The sequence below is a fragment of the Aythya marila genome (genome assembly GCF_965140915.1).
Source record: "Aythya marila genome assembly, chromosome: 15".
Taxonomy (NCBI): Eukaryota; Metazoa; Chordata; class Aves; order Anseriformes; family Anatidae; genus Aythya; species Aythya marila.
This window is the reverse complement of record NC_139056.1, coordinates 13732935-13750383: the sequence shown is the minus strand read 5'-3', so window position 1 is coordinate 13750383 and position 17449 is coordinate 13732935. Positions and strand designations below refer to the sequence as shown.

Below are 17449 nucleotides of genomic sequence, written 5' to 3'. Positions count from 1 at the left end.
AGAGAAGATATGACCTAAAGCTGAAATTTTAGTAACTGAAGAAACACTACCTAACAACAGAAGAGAAAGAGAATATATCAGGATGCACTGGCACGTGATGTGACAATGACCTTGAGATGATCCTTTTCTAACATTACAGATAGCGGGAACATCAGATGGATGACCAGAAGGAGTGGGGATGACAAAGAAGCACTTGTGGAAACACTGATATTTAGAAGAAATGCATTAAAAAAAAAAACAAAAATAGTAACCTTTGTTATTGTGTACAGACCTTTCCATAACCTTCACGTACAGCAGCCCTGACACCCACCTTTTTTACACATCTTTACCGTGAGAAGAGAGGCTGCCTCACCTATCCTGGTCCATCAAGGAGCAAAGAAGCAAACCTGGCTAGTCAGATAGTGGAGAGGCAAGCGACCTGTGGTTTAGAAGCACAAGAAGGAAGGATTCCTGTTTCTTCTATGGCAAAGACTTCAGTCTCATGACCGTTGCTAACTAGGATAACCACAGCGGTGGTGGAGCTGAGCCTGCTGAGTTACAGCCAGCACAGGTCACCCCGTGGGAGGCTGCAGCGGTGGCAGGGGACGTGCAGGAAGCCGTTACGTTATCCCTGCTCTCGGCACAAACTTATGCAGTGCTTTACGTAACACGGTCCTAAGGCTCTGGATGAACAATTTGTTTTGTCACTCTTTAAAAAATCCATCACTTTGAATGAGTCATGTGCAGTGACTTCACCGGGTGCTGACATACCAATGCTTGTGCAATGACTTGCACGGACACTTCTTGTGATGCCCTTGCCAAAATTACGGCATAACAAAGCAGTGCTCACATGCAACCACCCCATCGAGATACCCTCACTGTGCCTTCTAGGAAAGAACATGGCCTTACAACTTGTGCTGGAAATACAGCTCTTTTATTTTGTATTTGCCCAGGAACATTGTTGTTGCTCGCTTCTGGGACACAGTTTTGTCTTTCATTACATCACAGATAAATCATAGCACATAGAGCTCGTAGAATTTTTTTTTTTTAAAACTCATTTTACAAGGTTCAACTGAGAGAACCTGAAACACACATTTTATTGGATTGGTCAAAAAAACGCAGTGCTCAGAGTTAATTAGCTATTCAGGTACAATATAGCTTTTATAGGCATCATTTCTTAGTATGAAAAGGTATATAATGATATATTGTAAAGATTATGGAGGAAGATTGGTATGTATCAGGGATATTACTTTAACTGAAAAACATCAGAAAAATGTCCTAGTTTCTATGTAGTTCCAAAGCTCAGTATATGGAACAAAACATCCAGGGGAATTAATTACTTTTTTGTTGATTTTTTTTGTGAGCTTTTTAAATCCCAAGGAAATCTGTGTACAGGAGGGTATCAGTCATCCATACACAGAACTACATAAAGTATCATTAGAGACCCCTCCGAATACATTGATTTTTTTATCCAGCAGCAGTGTATCAATATTTTAACCACTGACAACAAGATGTAGCCTTCATTATGAAGTATTTTCCTTTGGGTAACTAAACCACTACGTATCAGGGAAAATAAATAGGTTGCCTCCCCACAGCTTCTGCCTATGCAGAAAGTGAACTCCTCACACTGCTCTGGCAGAGGAGTGTTGATAAGAAATTTAATATATTGCTCCCTCCTCCCACCAGCAGCTGTCTTATCTAGTCCCACTTTACATTATCTGAGCTTTTTTTTTTTTTTTTTTTTTTTCCCCACCCCCAAAACCATGATGGGAGGACTCCTGTGCTTTCCAGGCCTGGACTGTGCTCATTTCCAGCACAGTATTTATTCATGGCCGGACTATATCCATTTGTCTCTACGCCAACACCATAATGTGATGAAATCGCTCTTCTACCTGGCGTTTATCTCCCACCAACCACCTTCCAGCTCAGCTATTATTCAGCCAGACTAAACAAACACAGCTTTATGGGGCACATCTCCGAGGGGGCAAGGAATGCAGGAATGCCACTGATCTGCGGAACCCCACTAATTGGACCCCAGTGGGCCAGTACTTTCAAGCACAGGGCTGCTCCTACTTGGGCACAGAAACAACTTCCTAACCCTGACAATCTTAGGGGCAGAACATGCAATGGTGTACCTCCAACTACAAAGCTGCTGTTTTTTTTCTCCCCCTCCTATTGGTGTGGCTTCTTTCCAGCACCTTTATTAATGCAGCTGCTCATCCAGCTGGGTGTAGGGTCCATTTGTACAGGCTCTCACACAACTAGCTGATAGTATTTGCACCTCTTGACTTCTGGAGGAGTCTAGGCATAGTCCACATTAAAGGCCCAGACCTTCTGCTGGATCATTTCATCAATTTTCCTCTTAGCTTATGCTTCCACTTATGGTAAGCTAAATGAACGCATTTTGCTCAGCCCAAGGAAATTTTGCTCCTAACAGTTCTCCTATAACATCTTAAATTACTTGCCAACACCAAAGCTGAACCAGTTCCACTACTTGCCAGTTTTGGTGTTTCTTCAGTGCAGAGATCTGCCATCTCCCATACGGAGACTATCTGAGCTCTGCCGCCATCAGTAGCAGTTTTCTGATCTGTATCTAGAGAGTCTGAAGTACTCCATAATGAGATAACTCCCCAGCAATATTTATATCCCAAGTAGCAATGCAGAGTCCCTACTGCAACTGGTTCAGCCCTGGGAATCTAAAACAAATTCCCTAAAGTATCTCAGGAGATACTTTCATGATCACACTGCAAAGTGAATTAAACCTAAAAATTCAGGTTTATCCAGCCTGGCCCTCCTTATTCCCGTGCAGTCCTTTTCATCATCAACACAAAATGCTACCCACTGTGTTTTTTTCTTTTCTTTTTTTTTTTTTTTTTTTGGCCAACAGGTCTTTCCTTTCTGAGCAGTTCTTTATTCACCACACCTGTTCCCCAGTCATAATTGCTATTCCACAGTGTTTTTCTTACCCTACATCATTTGGTTTCACGGCCTGTGAAAGAAATACATGTTCTCCCATTTTACAGCCCAGCCCCCTGTCATTATTATACAAGAAATCCCTACTGCTCATCACACCTTGTTCACAACCTGGATTAGGAGTACTCCTTTCATTACACTGCAAATAACAATGTGGTGTTATTTTGCTTTCCTGAAAGCCATTAATCCATTAATCTGAGCTACTTAGCGGCATTAGAAATGGAAAAGCAGCTCAGTTCGCTTTGGAATTTGCTGTAAAGTTTGCCTTTTTAAACCTCTTGCTCCCAGGGTGCTGGAGCCTACATGGCAAGGGTGGGCACTGCACAGGCACCCTTCACTGCACACCATGCCACTGTGTCACCAGGAGGCTGTTCCCACAGGTACCATGGCACCTCCATTTGGGGAATGCCTTTTCACAGCCCCCCAGCAGCACGTTGTTGCCAGCAGGTGCCCAGGGTTCACCCAAGACCATGATGAGATGCAGCACAATTCAAAACATCTGGGATGCCCAAAAGCTCATGGTGGTAAGGAAGAAGACACATCTAAAGGACTTGGATAAGGTGAAGGGACAGTTCGTGGGAAGAAGGAACATCTCTAAAGGAGTAAGCTCGTTCTGTTCTCGTTTCCATGAAATTCTTCTCATGGAGAAACTGCAGTGATGGCAAAACCCCGTGTGTCGTTGGCTCAAACCACTGTCAAGTTAGGATATAAGCCAAGCTCTGAGATGGACTTAACATATGACGTGAAAAATCAGTCATTCATTGCTCGGTCATTGACTTTCCTCTGCCATGAACTAGGCAGAGGATTTCTTTCTTTTCTTTTCTTTTTTTTTTTTTTTCCTCACCTATCAAGTTCTCAGCTTTTTCTCTCTTTTCTTTGTTTCTTCTTCTTCTTTTTTTTTTTTTCTTAAGGAAACAGGTACAGTCCACTTGGCAGTGGTCATAAGACCCCAATGCAAAATCAGAGAGACTATTTAGAAACTACTGTTATCCCTAAAAATAACTGACACAAGGCAAGGACTGAGGCTTATTTTTCGTGAGGATGGAAAACCCTACATCAACCTTATTTTTTGGCTAAACCGTATTAACTGGTTTCCTAACACAGAGTCAGGAATATTTGGAGCCCACTAAATTCAGACTTCAAGGAAATGTCACAATGAAAACAATCACTGCTGTGACAAACGCCTGAATGGGAAAGCACCCATTTAGTCACACACACTTTCAACATCTCTGAGTCAAGAGAGGTAGGACCCAACACAGGCTTATGTAACCATGTCATGAACTTGTCCGTTCATGCCAAGCTGGCATAGAGTGTTTATTACAAAATAACCCCTCTCTGAAGTTCAGAACAAGGGTCAGGCAAAGGTGAAGTGAGATACAAATAGTCTTGAGATAAGTCAGATGGTAACTCCCAGAAAGTCTCACATCACCACCTGGACGGAGATGTACTCATTCGTTAACCCAGCATCAATCGGAGCATCTGGTGCTCCTAATATGTGCAACACCAACCCAACACCAACCTGTGCATGCAGTCAACTTTCTTTAGAAGATGACAGCTCTGTCAACAGGAAGGGAATTGCTCATTTTAAAGTCCTGAATGAAGACCTAAAGATGTCATAGTACGCATCTTTGCAAAGCACATAACCTCATGCCACGGTGCTAAGATCACCTATAAACACCATCCAAATGGCAAAACTTTCTCCACCATCATAACCTTCTCATATCACATCCACACCTCTAGGATGCTGGTATTTTTCTGTTCCTTCCTTATGAGACAACCATTATAAAACTAGTGTTTTCCCTTTGCTTGTGCTTTTCTTCTAACCACCGCAGAAAGATTTTTCATAAGCCTTGAGCTCCTGTTTGGAACTGATGGTGCTTCAGTCAAGATCTGCTCATAGTTGTGGAACAATACTTCTCTTACAAAATACCCAGCCACAAACCCAGCAAGAAAAGTTGACTTGTAAAGTCTTCATGGCCTATCGGGGCAAATAGGGCAATTCCTGCATTTGTTAGAAGCTGTTCCTGACCCACCCCAGAAGGAAGCAGGCAGCACTTCCTCTTCACAACACATACAGAAATAAAGATATTTTAAACAAAATCTTAAGTTCTGCCAAAGTTAATTCAGCTGCCAGAAAAGATCCTGTCATACAATATTCCAATAACCTTTTCACTTTTCTTTCCCTTAGCCTTTTGTAAACCAACTCTGACACCTGCTTTATGATTTACCTTTTCACTGTAACTTGGTTTTATTTATTTCAGTATAGGAGCCCAGGAGCATTACTCAAGAAGTTTTTACTTACTATTGCAACAGAGAAGCTAGCTGAAATTCTGAAAATGTATGTTTTAAATAATTTGAACCTTAGTTACTTCAGCCAGACATTTATCTATCACATGAACTATGTTTTTCAGATTAGCATACTGTGCTACCTTTGCCTTTCACTCCTCCTCTTTCATGAGTGGAGGCCAACCCCTAAATCATGATTGGACACCAAAGACTACACATTGTGAAACTCTCCTTTTTCCTGCAGACCCGGGACAGAGGGTCACACACATCAAGACAGAACTCAAAACCAACTAGAGAAGAGCCAAGATGAACCTTCTTCCTTCCCTCGCTCCTGAAACCTGGGCCCTTTTGCTTATTGTTGTAGCCCTCCTGTTCGTGTGAGTAAATTATTCTTTATTGGCTCTTTGCTCTTTCTGTTCTTGCCGTTGTTCGTTCTCATGCAACCAGCCTGTTGAAGAGCGAACAGGTAGGTGTGAAAGGCTCTGGGAAGTAGCAGAGGAGTCTAACGGTTGTATGGACGAGGGATCTTACTAAGATCTAGAATAATCCCATGGACTGTTACAATGCTTTTACTAAGTGCCAAGGCAATCATTAAATTATAATGGTGCCAAGGTTTTGTTACCACAGGTTGTATTTGTTAGTATAGGTTACTGTCCACAGAAACAGCCTGAGGAAGGCTGTGCCTCTCTGACTGAGCAGCTGTAGGATCAGCTCTTACTCCTGACCCCTTCTGTAGTGCCCAGATGAGATGCTCCACGTACAGGCACCAGCAACATGCATGGCACACTGCAGAAATTCAACATTTGGTGCTCCTACAGGAACATCACCACATGTACTGCCCCCAGCCCACCCTTACAGGGGGAGGAAAGGAAGCCCAGAGCAAGGTCAGCTCTGGCTCCTGGCTTTCCAGACAAATTCCATCAGGCAGGAGTTGTACCCTGCTGCTGCAGAGGCAGCCATGCCAATGAGAAATGCTTTTGTCTACTTAGCTGATGCCATTCATCACATACAGTCAGCCAAAAAACCCTTCTGCTGGGATGTGCAGCACCTCCACTGGAAGTCCCTGCCTATAAGGCTGGACTGACAAACTTTGTGGTGTTGACAAGCCCTTAGGCAGAGACAGCATGTTGGTAGCCATAAACCTTAATGATTAATGTGGTGCACGTGGGCACAATACATTTATCTACCCTGGGCAATGTTCCAGCCACAGTGGTTCAGTAAGTTCTGAAACTTTTGGCCATGATTTTTGAACCCTTTCCTATGATTTGGATCACTCAAAAATTCATTTGGGGCAGGCTTTTCCAAAAAGAAAAACCTTATTTTTGACCCAGACCTTCCTATTTCAATAACTGTGGTGATGTAGGGCTGCTGGCTACCGCACTCCCCCTCCCTCTGCAGCCACTTGTAATTTCACTGGGGCAAGAAGGACAAAGCCCAGATGCCTGTGCTCTGATATCTGAGCTAAAATAGACATTTCAGTGCCATCAGCACCAGGAGGCTGCTCAGATGCCTTGTGTCTGTCCGGGGCAGTGCTGTTCCAGTTCACACATGAACAACCATCAGGCATTTCTGGTTCATTTCCATGGTAAGAAGATCTAATGATTATTCCCTGGCTTTACGCGGAATGGCCCTTCTCAGCCTGCTGAAAACCGTGTCATGTTTTAGCCATAAGAGCATTAGATTTCGTTCTCCTGGCTGTGTTTCAAGCAGATTAAGCCTCGCCTATGTTTCTATAGCATTGCTGGGCTTTGCACTCAGCTGAATCTGGCATTTCCTGGTACTCCTGCTCCTCAGCTGCCTATGAACTTTACAAGTGAGAATCCGCAAACGTTTTACACTTTGCACTGAAAGAACATTTGACAGAAAAGGTTAAAAATTGACAAGCTGAGCTCTGTGAAACATTTCCGCACCCACAAACACCCTGTTCCCTGGTTTCTCCCTGCTCTTTTGGACCACAGGATGAGGTCCATTTCTGTGCTTCAGCAGAACCTGTGCTGGGGATCCTGATCCTATTGGTGCCCTTCCAGGTTTGGAAGAGTAAGCGTTCATAATCTTAAGGGAAACCCCTCTCTTTCCCCAGCTTTAAAGCAAGGTTTCTCCACGACACGGGCTGAGCAGCCACCAGCTCGTGGCCCAAACAGGATCTCTGATAACAACCATTTACCAAACCTTTGCAGTTTTACATCCCTTCTGCAGCGAACCACTCACTTGGGAAGCTGCAGCTGCTTACCAAAACCAAATATTTTGAAGAGCTCTTTCAACACAGACAAAGACAAGCTTCAAAGGGCTGCAGCCCAGGCCCTTGTTGAGAAACAGAAGGCCCCGAGGTAGAAGTAATAACTTTACAGCTGCCAAAAAGGGGTGCTTCAGAGGAGAGGAATCTGTAAGGCTGTCAGAGAAATCTAAAGAGAACACCATCAAGACAAGACTTCCTAATGCATGACTGAGCTAATGCAGGCTAAGGGGAGGGAGAACAATAAATGAAATTAAAGCACAGCTTGACAAAAGCCCTGTTTGGGACATCACTTCTGGCATGACTTTGATTTCCTTTCAGTGAAAACATGTAAGCTTGGTGTTCCTTCTTCCAGCTTTCTTTTCTGCCTCTCCTTCAGTTGGCAATGAGCTCCTCTTTTGCATTTTGCTGAAGGCTTTAAGGTCCTGCTTCCACCAGAAGGCAACAGCTTTACAAGGCAACAGCTTTTACCCTGAAGCCATCTCTCTGAAGGTGCATGGCAGCAGTGAGCATTGCCACGTTTATTTTGCAGGGCAATTTTGGGCCACTTTTTCTCACCTCCTGGCTTGACCTCCACTATGCAGAGTCAAGGGGACGTTGCTGCAGTCCCAGGGCTTCAGGGAGCTCGCAGTCCCGTGGTGACACAGTGCTCAGTTGTGTTTTCTGCCCCACAGATATGGAACCTGGCCGTTTGGTGTGTTCAAGAAGCTGGGCATCCCTGGGCCAACACCTCTGCCTTTCTTTGGGACGTGCCTGGAATATCGTAAAGTAAGTGACTGAAGCCCTCCCGGCTCCAGAAATATCTGCATTTGCTCATACAGCTGTAGCTGAGCAGATACATGGCGATGATAGGTTATCTCCAAATGCCAAGCTCCGCTCTAACGCACAGGTTGTGCAAAGGCCAGCGCGGGATAATGGCTCAGGAGCACAGACCACGGGGCCTTTCCTCTCCCGTGTCTCTAAATGAACACTTGCAGGTGGCTGATTTACAGCTGCCCTTTTACTGGGGGCCTGGCAAGTAGGTCATCCACAGCCTCCTTTGCACAAGCACGATACGAGCGCTGCCCTTCAGTGCTTTCAGGGAGGCAGCTCTGAATATCAGCTTGAAGATATTCTTCCCAACCACCTCTCCAACACCGTCCCCTCCACTGTGTCCTGAGTTCATTTTTAAATTGCTTTCCACAGGGTTTCTTGGATTTTGACAACAAATGCTTCCAGAAATATGGGAAAGTGTGGGGGTGAGTACTCATATAAACCAACGATCTCTTCTGAAGCTAAAAACCAGAATCCATACAACAGGAAAGAAAAAAAAAACCTGTAGGAAATCTCCCTTCCCCTGCAGCCCCGATGGTGCAGCTTGCAATAGGGTGCAAGTGGGGGCTCACCTTAAAGCCCATGGATTGCAGGGCTGTGCCACTGCCACACTGTACAGAAATTGCTTTAATCTATACTATGAAAGCTGTTTCAAAGACCATAACAAAAGGTCCTCACCCATTCCTAACAAAATCAATAGCAAAACTACTGTTTAAGGGGGAATGTGGAGCTGGGAAGTCAAGTTCTGGTTTCAAACAGCAGAGGAGGGTGAGCAAATTCCCAACACTGAGCAAAGCCGCAGGTGCAGATCCTGCCCTGCTGCAGTGGGAGCTTTGGCAGCTATCATTGCTCTGCTCTGGACATCTCCTATGGCTTTTGTAGCTGCTGTTATATTTTGGGCTGCAAACATACAAATTCTCCGTAACACATCTATTGGCCCCTACAGCAACTTAAAAATTTGAGCCTGGGAAAGATATCTTTGCGTGAAAGGGGATGACATGTAAACCTGCTTAAATCTATATCTGTTCCAGGAAAACATTCAAAACTGGCAGCTTAAATTGACAAAAACAAGGATCAAGTTTTATCTCTGAGGATATTTCAGAGCTGCCAGCCCAAGTCTCCAGACATCCAATTCATGAGGCTGGAAGGGGTCGAACAAGTTTCCTTCTAATACTGTAATGTGTTTAAGTGCCTGGAAAAACACTGAGTCTAGGGAGAAAGTGAAGACACTTGCTTCATTTAGTATCTGCTCCTTTGAGGGTCTGAGCCCAGCTCATTTCCCAGAGAATTTGGAAGGTGCTTAGCCCCTTTATCATTTACAAAAACAGATGGGAGGTGGCCTGGGAGTCCTCTTCTATCCCTTATTTCTACATTCTTATACTTCAGCATTTGTAGAACAGCAAGGCTGGTGATAGAGGAGCATTTGACATGTTTTCTTTCCCAAGCATTAGCCTGCAGCTCAACTATCTGGAGTTGTTCATCCATCTCCTCTTCTTCCCCGCCAGGATTTACGATGGCAGGCAACCTGTGTTAGCTGTCTTGGACCCCAAAATCATCAAATCCGTGCTGGTTAAGGAGTGTTACTCCACCTTCACCAACCGCAGGGTAAGAGCAGCAGCACTGTGATGTACAAGAGACTCCAGAAAACAAAGTACAGGAGGAAACAAGCGTGCAGCAGGGTTTCCCATAGGGTCTGCGTGACTGCACTATGGGGATTACTGTAAGTGGCCACTGTATGTCACTGTTCCCCTGCCTTACAACAGCCTGGGGACTGCACGCCTGGGCTATATGCCTGCATTTCAAATTCTGCTCATCCCTTTGCCCATATACACACAAACAGGATGAATTTGAGCCTGTGTGAGCATGCAGGATCCTGCCGGGGTCCCGCTAGTCCCTGTGCCACCCAGCTGGGTGCACTGGGTGTCACGGCCAGGTGTGGGCATACACGTGCCCAGGCACTGGGTGTGCTTGGTTAGTTGTTCGGGATATGAAAATAGCCTCTCATGTGGCTTACTGGAGGAAAAAGCATTATGTATTTGCATGTATAATGTGTATACATTCCCATTCTTGGGAGGAAGCTGCGAACTTCTGAGGTTAACACCTTGCCTTTTCCCTCCAGCACATGGATCTAGCAGGGGTGCTGAACAACGCTGTCTCATTAGCTGAAGACGAGCAGTGGAAACGGCTTCGTACAGTGCTCTCTCCAACCTTCACCAGTGGGAAGCTAAAGGAGGTAAAACACAGAGGATCGAGTACAAGCTAAATCAGAAAGTCAGTAGGCTGTTTTCAGGCTGAGATAGTCACGGGGGTTGATTTCTGTAGTCAGAGCCTGGCAGCTGAGCTGGCCTGTTTAATTTATGCCTGATGTAAAAAGGAAGAAAAAAAATTAACAGAAAGATCTTATTTGTAAATATTCATGAAAACCCCTGTAGTCTTTATAAGCCTGTCTTAAAGGAATGAAGTGTGCTGTACTTTAGTGACCATCTTTGTTTTGTGTTACAGATGTTTCCTATAATGAAGCACTATGGGGAAGTGCTGGTGAAAAACGTTCAAAAAAGAGTGGAAAAGGATGATTCTATACCAGTGAAGGAGTAAGTAGCTGCTAGGAGCAGCAGGCTAAGCAACAAGCCTTGTTAGCAAGTGCTGTGGTTTGTTCATTACTGGCAGCACAGATCACTTGCTAGGCAGACCAGACCTCTGAAACAAAGAACAGGGCTGGCTGCGAGCCTGGCTGGAAATTCATAAGGGGAAATTTAAACTAGGATGTTAGAGAAACTTCCTAGAAGCAGAGGCCCACAAAAGCCTTCTAAAGGGAATTAGATGGGAGAAAATATGCATGAGCCTAGCCTTGTATATCCACAGAACCATGACAACTAAATTCCACAGGAAAACCCACTTTTCCCCACATATGCTCAGGACCTGTGAACTGCCTCCTCACCCTGCAGCAAGCTGGAGATGCCCGTAGGGCCATGGGCCTCCCAGCCCCACACAGCACCGTGGGGCCCTCTTCTACCACCTGCCCCCACTGCTGGGGTGGGACTGGGCAGGGAGGCAGTTACACAGCCCCATGTCTGTTGTCCTTGTCCACATCCTTTAAATGGGCTCTGGAACAAAAGCAACTTGCTTCACAACCTGTTTCACCCCTGCTACAGCAGCTACAATGCAGAAGGGGCAGCAGCACACCAGCAGACACTGTAGCCCCATAAGGAGAAGCAGCCTGAAGGACAGCTTGTACCATCACAGGGCTTCACGGGGTCAAACGATGCTGTTTTTGTGGCATGTTTGAAGCAGGGTGTGTTACCACCCCTCCCTGAGAAGCTAAGATGCTCGAGAGCCCCATGCTGTCCTTGCACTAACATGCTCATGCAGCCACATGCTGTTTAACATCTCCAGGAAGGCTGTCTGATTTCTAAACACACACAGGCACCAAACCTTTCTAAAATCCATCCCTTTCACTCTAAGTGCCTCCCAGTTGCCATACATCCAACTTCCTTTTCAACAACCAGGCAGGGGGTCTTACAAGAATTTATATTTGAATGTGACTTAGGCATTAGGAAAAAATATATTCACATCATGCAAATATTTAATCACAGTACCTTTTCCATCTTTTCTCAGCATCTTTGGAAGCTACAGCATGGATGTGGTTACCAGCACTTCATTTGGTGTGAACATTGACTCCATGAACAACCCCAAAGACCCCTTTGTCAGAGAGATGAAGAAACTGGTCAAGTTTGACTTTTTTGATCCAGTCTTCATTGTGTCATGTAAATCACTTTTTGTTGAAAGCTTTATTCAGGTGTCAGAGTACTATTGATGTATGAGTTTAGCAAGCATATCAGACACTTGTGAATCCTATACATTGGCCAACCAACTGTTGCTTAGATAACCTCACTAGCCAGGATGGAAGTCCTAATGGCTCTTGTCTCGTTGTTTCCTCACTGTTAGCTTCATACTAGAACCCTGGGAAGGAGATGAGTAAAAGCTTCATTGACTTTTGGCATCCACAGGGCAACAAACAAGAACATCCCAGCCAATATCCAAACACAGGCTGGAAAATGATCCTTAAATTGAGAGCTCAGGTGTGAGGCTTGAGGAGAGTGGTGCTATCTGAAATGCATTTTCTGGAAGAGTTCTGAGTGGGGATTGTAATTAGATGCAATTTTCTAGCAGTGATGATGATGGACCTTAAATCACTCGCAACCTTAAGTCAAGATTAGACACCTCGCTAATACACAGGGAAAGTTGTGATCTGTGTGTAGAGGAGATTCTGGTGTTATAGATTTTTATGAACCTATAAAACAAGCCCAGGATAGAGAATTCCTATGATAAAGGAAGTGGTCTGAAGGGGATTTGAAAGTGTTTGTATGAGCACAGAACAACACTGAACAGCTCAACCTGAAAAAAAAATCAGAATTTGAAATATTTCTCTTCTAAGCTACCTTTCTGTTGTAGTGCTGCACAAAGCACAGATGTAACCTGTCCTTAGAAAACCATGGTAAAAGGTGGCATATCCTTTGGTCATCTCTTAAAGCTAAGATTATACCCAGTTCAGTTATGTCCAGTTAACAGGAAGACAGGAGAGGGTTGTGTGAAGACAAATGATCCCAAGGGAAAGAGAAAGAGGGGAAAAAAGCCAAAGCCTAGGCAAAAAAAAAAAAAAAAAGGAAATAATTTGTGATTACCATGATGACTGCTTCAGTAACATCCATAGCTATCTTATATGAGGTGGAGTTTACATTATTCAATTCCATTTTCAATTTGTTTTTCAGTTGTATTTCCATTTTTATGCCCTCTTTTGGCCAAGTTCAATGTAAGCGTTTTTCCCAGTGATGCTGTAGATTTCTTCATGAGATCCATCTCCAAAATTAAGCAGGATCGTGAAAAGGAGACTCAAAAGGTAAGCAAACATGAATTTGCTAGCAGTAGTGGCAGCAAATTCCCTCTTCTCAATACACACAAATGAAATATCATTCAAGGGTGATGATATCAAAGGTGAAGCCAAAGTCCAATGACTCAGTAAAACCCCAAAGTTACTAAACTGCAAGCACTTGATTTTAATGCCTTTGGAAAGTCTGATTTGACCAGTTCTGGCATTGAAGCATGGTGGACTTCGTACATCCATGATCTGAAGTGGAGTACAGATAAAGGTTTGGCAGAATGATTTTAAGCTTGGGCTTGCAAAATTTCTGATAAGTCAGCAAAGTAAGCCACTCATCTTCCTTGAAGATTAGTAAGAGGATAAGGGAAAGCAGAGTAAGCAGTGCAAGAGCACCAGACAGCAGTGCCAGATCTGTGCCTTCCCCTCTCACTTTTCAAACACGGAAGGTGTTTCCCAACAAAACTCTCCCTCTTAGAATGTAAATGCCTTTCCTGAAACTCACTTGAGACATTACTCTCTCACCCAATGCTTTCACGAAAAGGACAGGTTGGTTCCTGAAATAAAAAGCAAGTGTCATGCTTTACTACAAGGAAGCCATGTGCATCAGGGTGATACCTTCAGTTTAGAAGCAGCGCTTGGGCTCTGGAAGCTGTTTGTGCAAGCCCTCCCTGCAGAAACTGTCACCAAAGAAACTCTCCTGCTTTTTTCCTCAGGGCAGGGTAGATTTCCTGCAGATGATGATTGAATCCCAGAAATCACCCACTAATGGGAACAATGAAGCGAATCACTCCTACAAAGGTAACTATGTCCAAATACTCATCGGGGAATGGGGGCTGTGGGAACGAGAAGAACATGGGGAGCCATTTCCCAGAGAAAGGTCAGGCAGGGAATCAATCATTTACACCCAGACAATTTCCTGGATTCTCTAATCAAATGACTTTCCACACAGATCGAGTAGCTATGCATTACCAGAAATGCACCACGGCAAACCTGCCCCAACCCCACCCATTGCTCCTTGTTCCTTGCTGAGGCTGTCCACACCAGTTTTGCTCATCTCCACATGTCCTCTCTCTTCACAGCCCTGACTGACATAGAGGTCCTGTCTCAAGCATTCATCTTTATTTTCGCTGGGTATGAGCCCACCAGCAACACACTTGGTTACCTGGCTTACGAACTGGCCTTGCACCCTGATGTACAGCAGAAACTGGTGGATGAAATCGATAGCGCTTTTCCCAACAAGGTAAGGGGACGCTGAGCAACAGCAAACACCTCTGACCCTGCTGTTCTCCTAGCTCAGTCCAAAGAATGACTCTTTAGCTCCTAAGCATCATCCTGAGATCTTTTAAGAGCTCCAAGACACTCACTGACAACTTAGTCCTGTAGCAATTTTCTTTTGGCAGCTACAGCCTTACAGGCCCTGCACAAACCCATTTGCCATACCCTGCATCCATGCACAAATCAATGTGAATTTATCATCAGTCTCCATCATTCAAGGATAGAAAATTTAACCAACTCTGCAATATCTACCTTGTGTTTTGTTCTTCAGCAAGCCAGACACAGTTGAGGCAGAAGGGGTTGGGGGCAGTCTGGTTTCAGCAGTCATTTTAGGAAAATCCCGTCCTCACACCAACATACCTGACCACCTTTCTCCTGTTGTCCGAAGGCTCCTCTCACATACGAAACAGTGATGCAGTTGGAGTATCTTGACATGACCATGAATGAAACCCTTCGTCTCTTTCCCCTCGGGGGACGGATTGAGAGAGTCTGCAAGAAAGACGTGGAAATAAATGGGGTGACCATTCCAAAAGGAGCCGCTGTTATGATCCCACCTTACATCCTGCACCGCAACCCTGAGCACTGGCCAAACCCAGATGAGTTCAGACCAGAAAGGTACAAAATTGCAAAACACGTAATGAAAGGGAAGAAATATCCTGCTGCTTTTTCTTCACATAGTAATTAAGTATTAATCTGATTAGCTTCCTAATGGTGTTCTTCCTATCTTTCCACAAACAATACCAAAGAGAAATTGCAGGCTCATGGGAATGTAATTTTAAGACGAAAATGAGCTTTGCAGCTAAAGCAGGGTTTCAAACAACATAATCTAATCGGGAGAATAATATTGATACTTTACAACATCTTGTATACAGCTTTTAGGCTTGCTGAAGAGGCACATGTAGATAATATTTTGGACTCCTAGTCCATCTTTCTGTATTGCCTTCATTGCCAAATTTTTTTTTTTTTTTTTTTTTTTTTACCCTCCACGCAAGCTTTGCTTCAAAGTGTATCAGAGCTGATCTTCCAAGAGTTGTCTTCTCCTTGTTTTCAGGAAAGTTACTTATCACTAATTGGTTATTTTCATAAGCAGCCTCTTCCTCTCATTCCTAAACAAGACTGAAGACATAGGCTGCTCCTACCAAAGGTGACTCATGGTTTCCCTCTCACAAAAAGCAACAGAAAGGAAATATTTTCGGACAGCACATTGCCTAGATTTCCATGTGGTTTCTGCTGGCCTGGATGGCCAAAATTAAACTCAAACACTGGAAGGGGATCCCACCTCCTGCCCTGGACTAGGGCCCTAACACAGCACTCAATTGCTGAGACACTTTGCATAAAAATGAGCAAGTTTCTGTAGGGCCTCAGCAAGAAATCTCTGAATAAGTAAATAGAGAGATTTTTGATTTCTTGTCTTCATTTTTTTTTTTTTTCCCCAACACGTCATTATCCAGGTTCAGTAAGGAAAACAAAGATACCATAGACCCATACACGTACCTGCCCTTCGGAGCTGGTCCCAGGAACTGCATTGGGATGAGGTTTGCTCTCCTGAGCCTGAAAGTTGCCATTGTCGCCCTGTTACAACATTTCACCTTCCAAGTCTGCAAAGAAACTCAGGTGAGGAACTTGCATTACATTTGGAAACTTGTACATGAGCCAGGTTACCCTGGGTGCTGACAACAGTTACTTTGCACTTTTGGGGACTGGGTCCCTCTCCTGAGCACTAAGGGAGGCCAGAGGTGGGTGATGGGACCTGGGAGAAGGGCCTGGGTTACCAGAGCTCCCTTCACTGTTCTGGGATCGCCTGGTCCCTTAAGAGGCTGCAATGAGCAAGCACAGGGAAAACCTTCCATGAGGAAGAACAGCAAAAAAAACTAGAAGAGGCAGGTCTGTATTTCCACCGGAGCTCAGCAACTCCCAGAAATAGGTGTTTGGTTTTTTTTTTGCCAATGTGAATTTTCTGAAATACAGCTCCAGGCTGGGTGGGAGTTCGACCAGATTTGTGCTCTGAAGGAAAATTAAGAGACCGCCTCAAGCCCCTGAAAAAAAATCACCCCTATAGACCAAGTTATGCCCAAACCATGGCCAAGCTTCCTTTAATCTCTCCTTATTTCATTTGTCTAACTTCAAGTGTGCTTTTTCCCTCTCACCGTTGCAGATACCTCTCAAGCTGAGCTCACAGGGACTCCTATCACCAGAGAAGCCGATTATTCTGAAGTTAGCCCCTCGGACCAACGCCACACCCGCAGAGGCGTAAAACCCAGCTGCGCCTGCAGCAGCTCTCCAGTGCCTAATGAGCACTGCACTAACGAAGGGATCGCACATCACAGGAAATCTCTCATACAGACACAGAAGAACAACTCTAGTTAATTCTGGAAGCAATTACTACATATTTACCAAATAACATAGCTGTCAAAAACGTAACATGGATCACTGGGCAGTGACAATATACAGCCCCCTTAATTTTGATTGCAGAAATCAAGAAATAAATCCAAATGAGAAGCTGATCATCCACTCACTTCTAAGGGGACTTCTCCATCTGGAGAGAAGGAATTATTGTCACATCCAAGAGAAACAAGGTGTTATGGAAATTCAAATTGCTAGACCTTGCTGGGCAGGGACGGGTGACTTTCTTCTTGGTGTACTGATGCTTGAAATTTTGTGTTATAATTGAGCCGATTGGTGTGAGACTATATCCTAGTTACCAATCCTCTCTTGTGCCATGTGTTAATTAAACTAAAGTGTGTACAAATACTGTCATTAAAAATGTTTGAGAGCTGTTCTGTGTTGTGTATAGCAGCTGATCACTTCCTATTTAAAAAAACGTATTCAGCCTAAGCCCTTGAAATTACCCATGTACATTGCTTTCCACTTAATTTAATGAATCTGATCCTTCATTTAATGCGATCAAGCCCTCCCATTTGTACAGTATTTTACAAACACTATAACTCCCACCTCTTAGTCTGATTAAGAGGTTGCCTTGGGTTCAGCGCTGGCCAGCCCTCAGCCACGCC

At 44.3% G+C, this 17449-nt stretch overlaps 1 protein-coding gene across 1 annotated transcript; it reads left to right on the top strand.

The window, feature by feature from the left end:
• Nucleotides 1–5484: 5484 nt before the first annotated feature.
• LOC309883971 (cytochrome P450 3A9-like) lies at nucleotides 5485–17225 on the top strand. Its single transcript, XM_082772546.1, has 13 exons — nucleotides 5485–5615; nucleotides 8146–8239; nucleotides 8657–8709; nucleotides 9790–9889; nucleotides 10404–10517; nucleotides 10787–10875; nucleotides 11900–12048; nucleotides 13054–13181; nucleotides 13877–13961; nucleotides 14243–14403; nucleotides 14827–15053; nucleotides 15890–16052; nucleotides 16594–17225. The coding sequence occupies exons 1-13, from the start codon at nucleotides 5545–5547 to the stop codon at nucleotides 16690–16692; spliced, it is 1533 nt and encodes a 510-aa protein (XP_082628672.1). The 5' UTR covers nucleotides 5485–5544; the 3' UTR covers nucleotides 16693–17225.
• Nucleotides 17226–17449: the final 224 nt, after the last annotated feature.

Excerpts from the sequence above, each read along its gene's own strand:
- LOC309883971 (XM_082772546.1), top strand. The coding sequence starts at position 5,545 with ATGAACCTTCTTCCTTCCCTCGCTCCTGAAACCTGGGCCCTTTTGCTT. Across the intron at positions 10,518-10,786 it reads CCAGTGGGAAGCTAAAGGAG|ATGTTTCCTATAATGAAGCA; the intron begins GTAAAACACAGA and ends TTTGTGTTACAG. Across the intron at positions 16,053-16,593 it reads AAGTCTGCAAAGAAACTCAG|ATACCTCTCAAGCTGAGCTC; the intron begins GTGAGGAACTTG and ends TCACCGTTGCAG.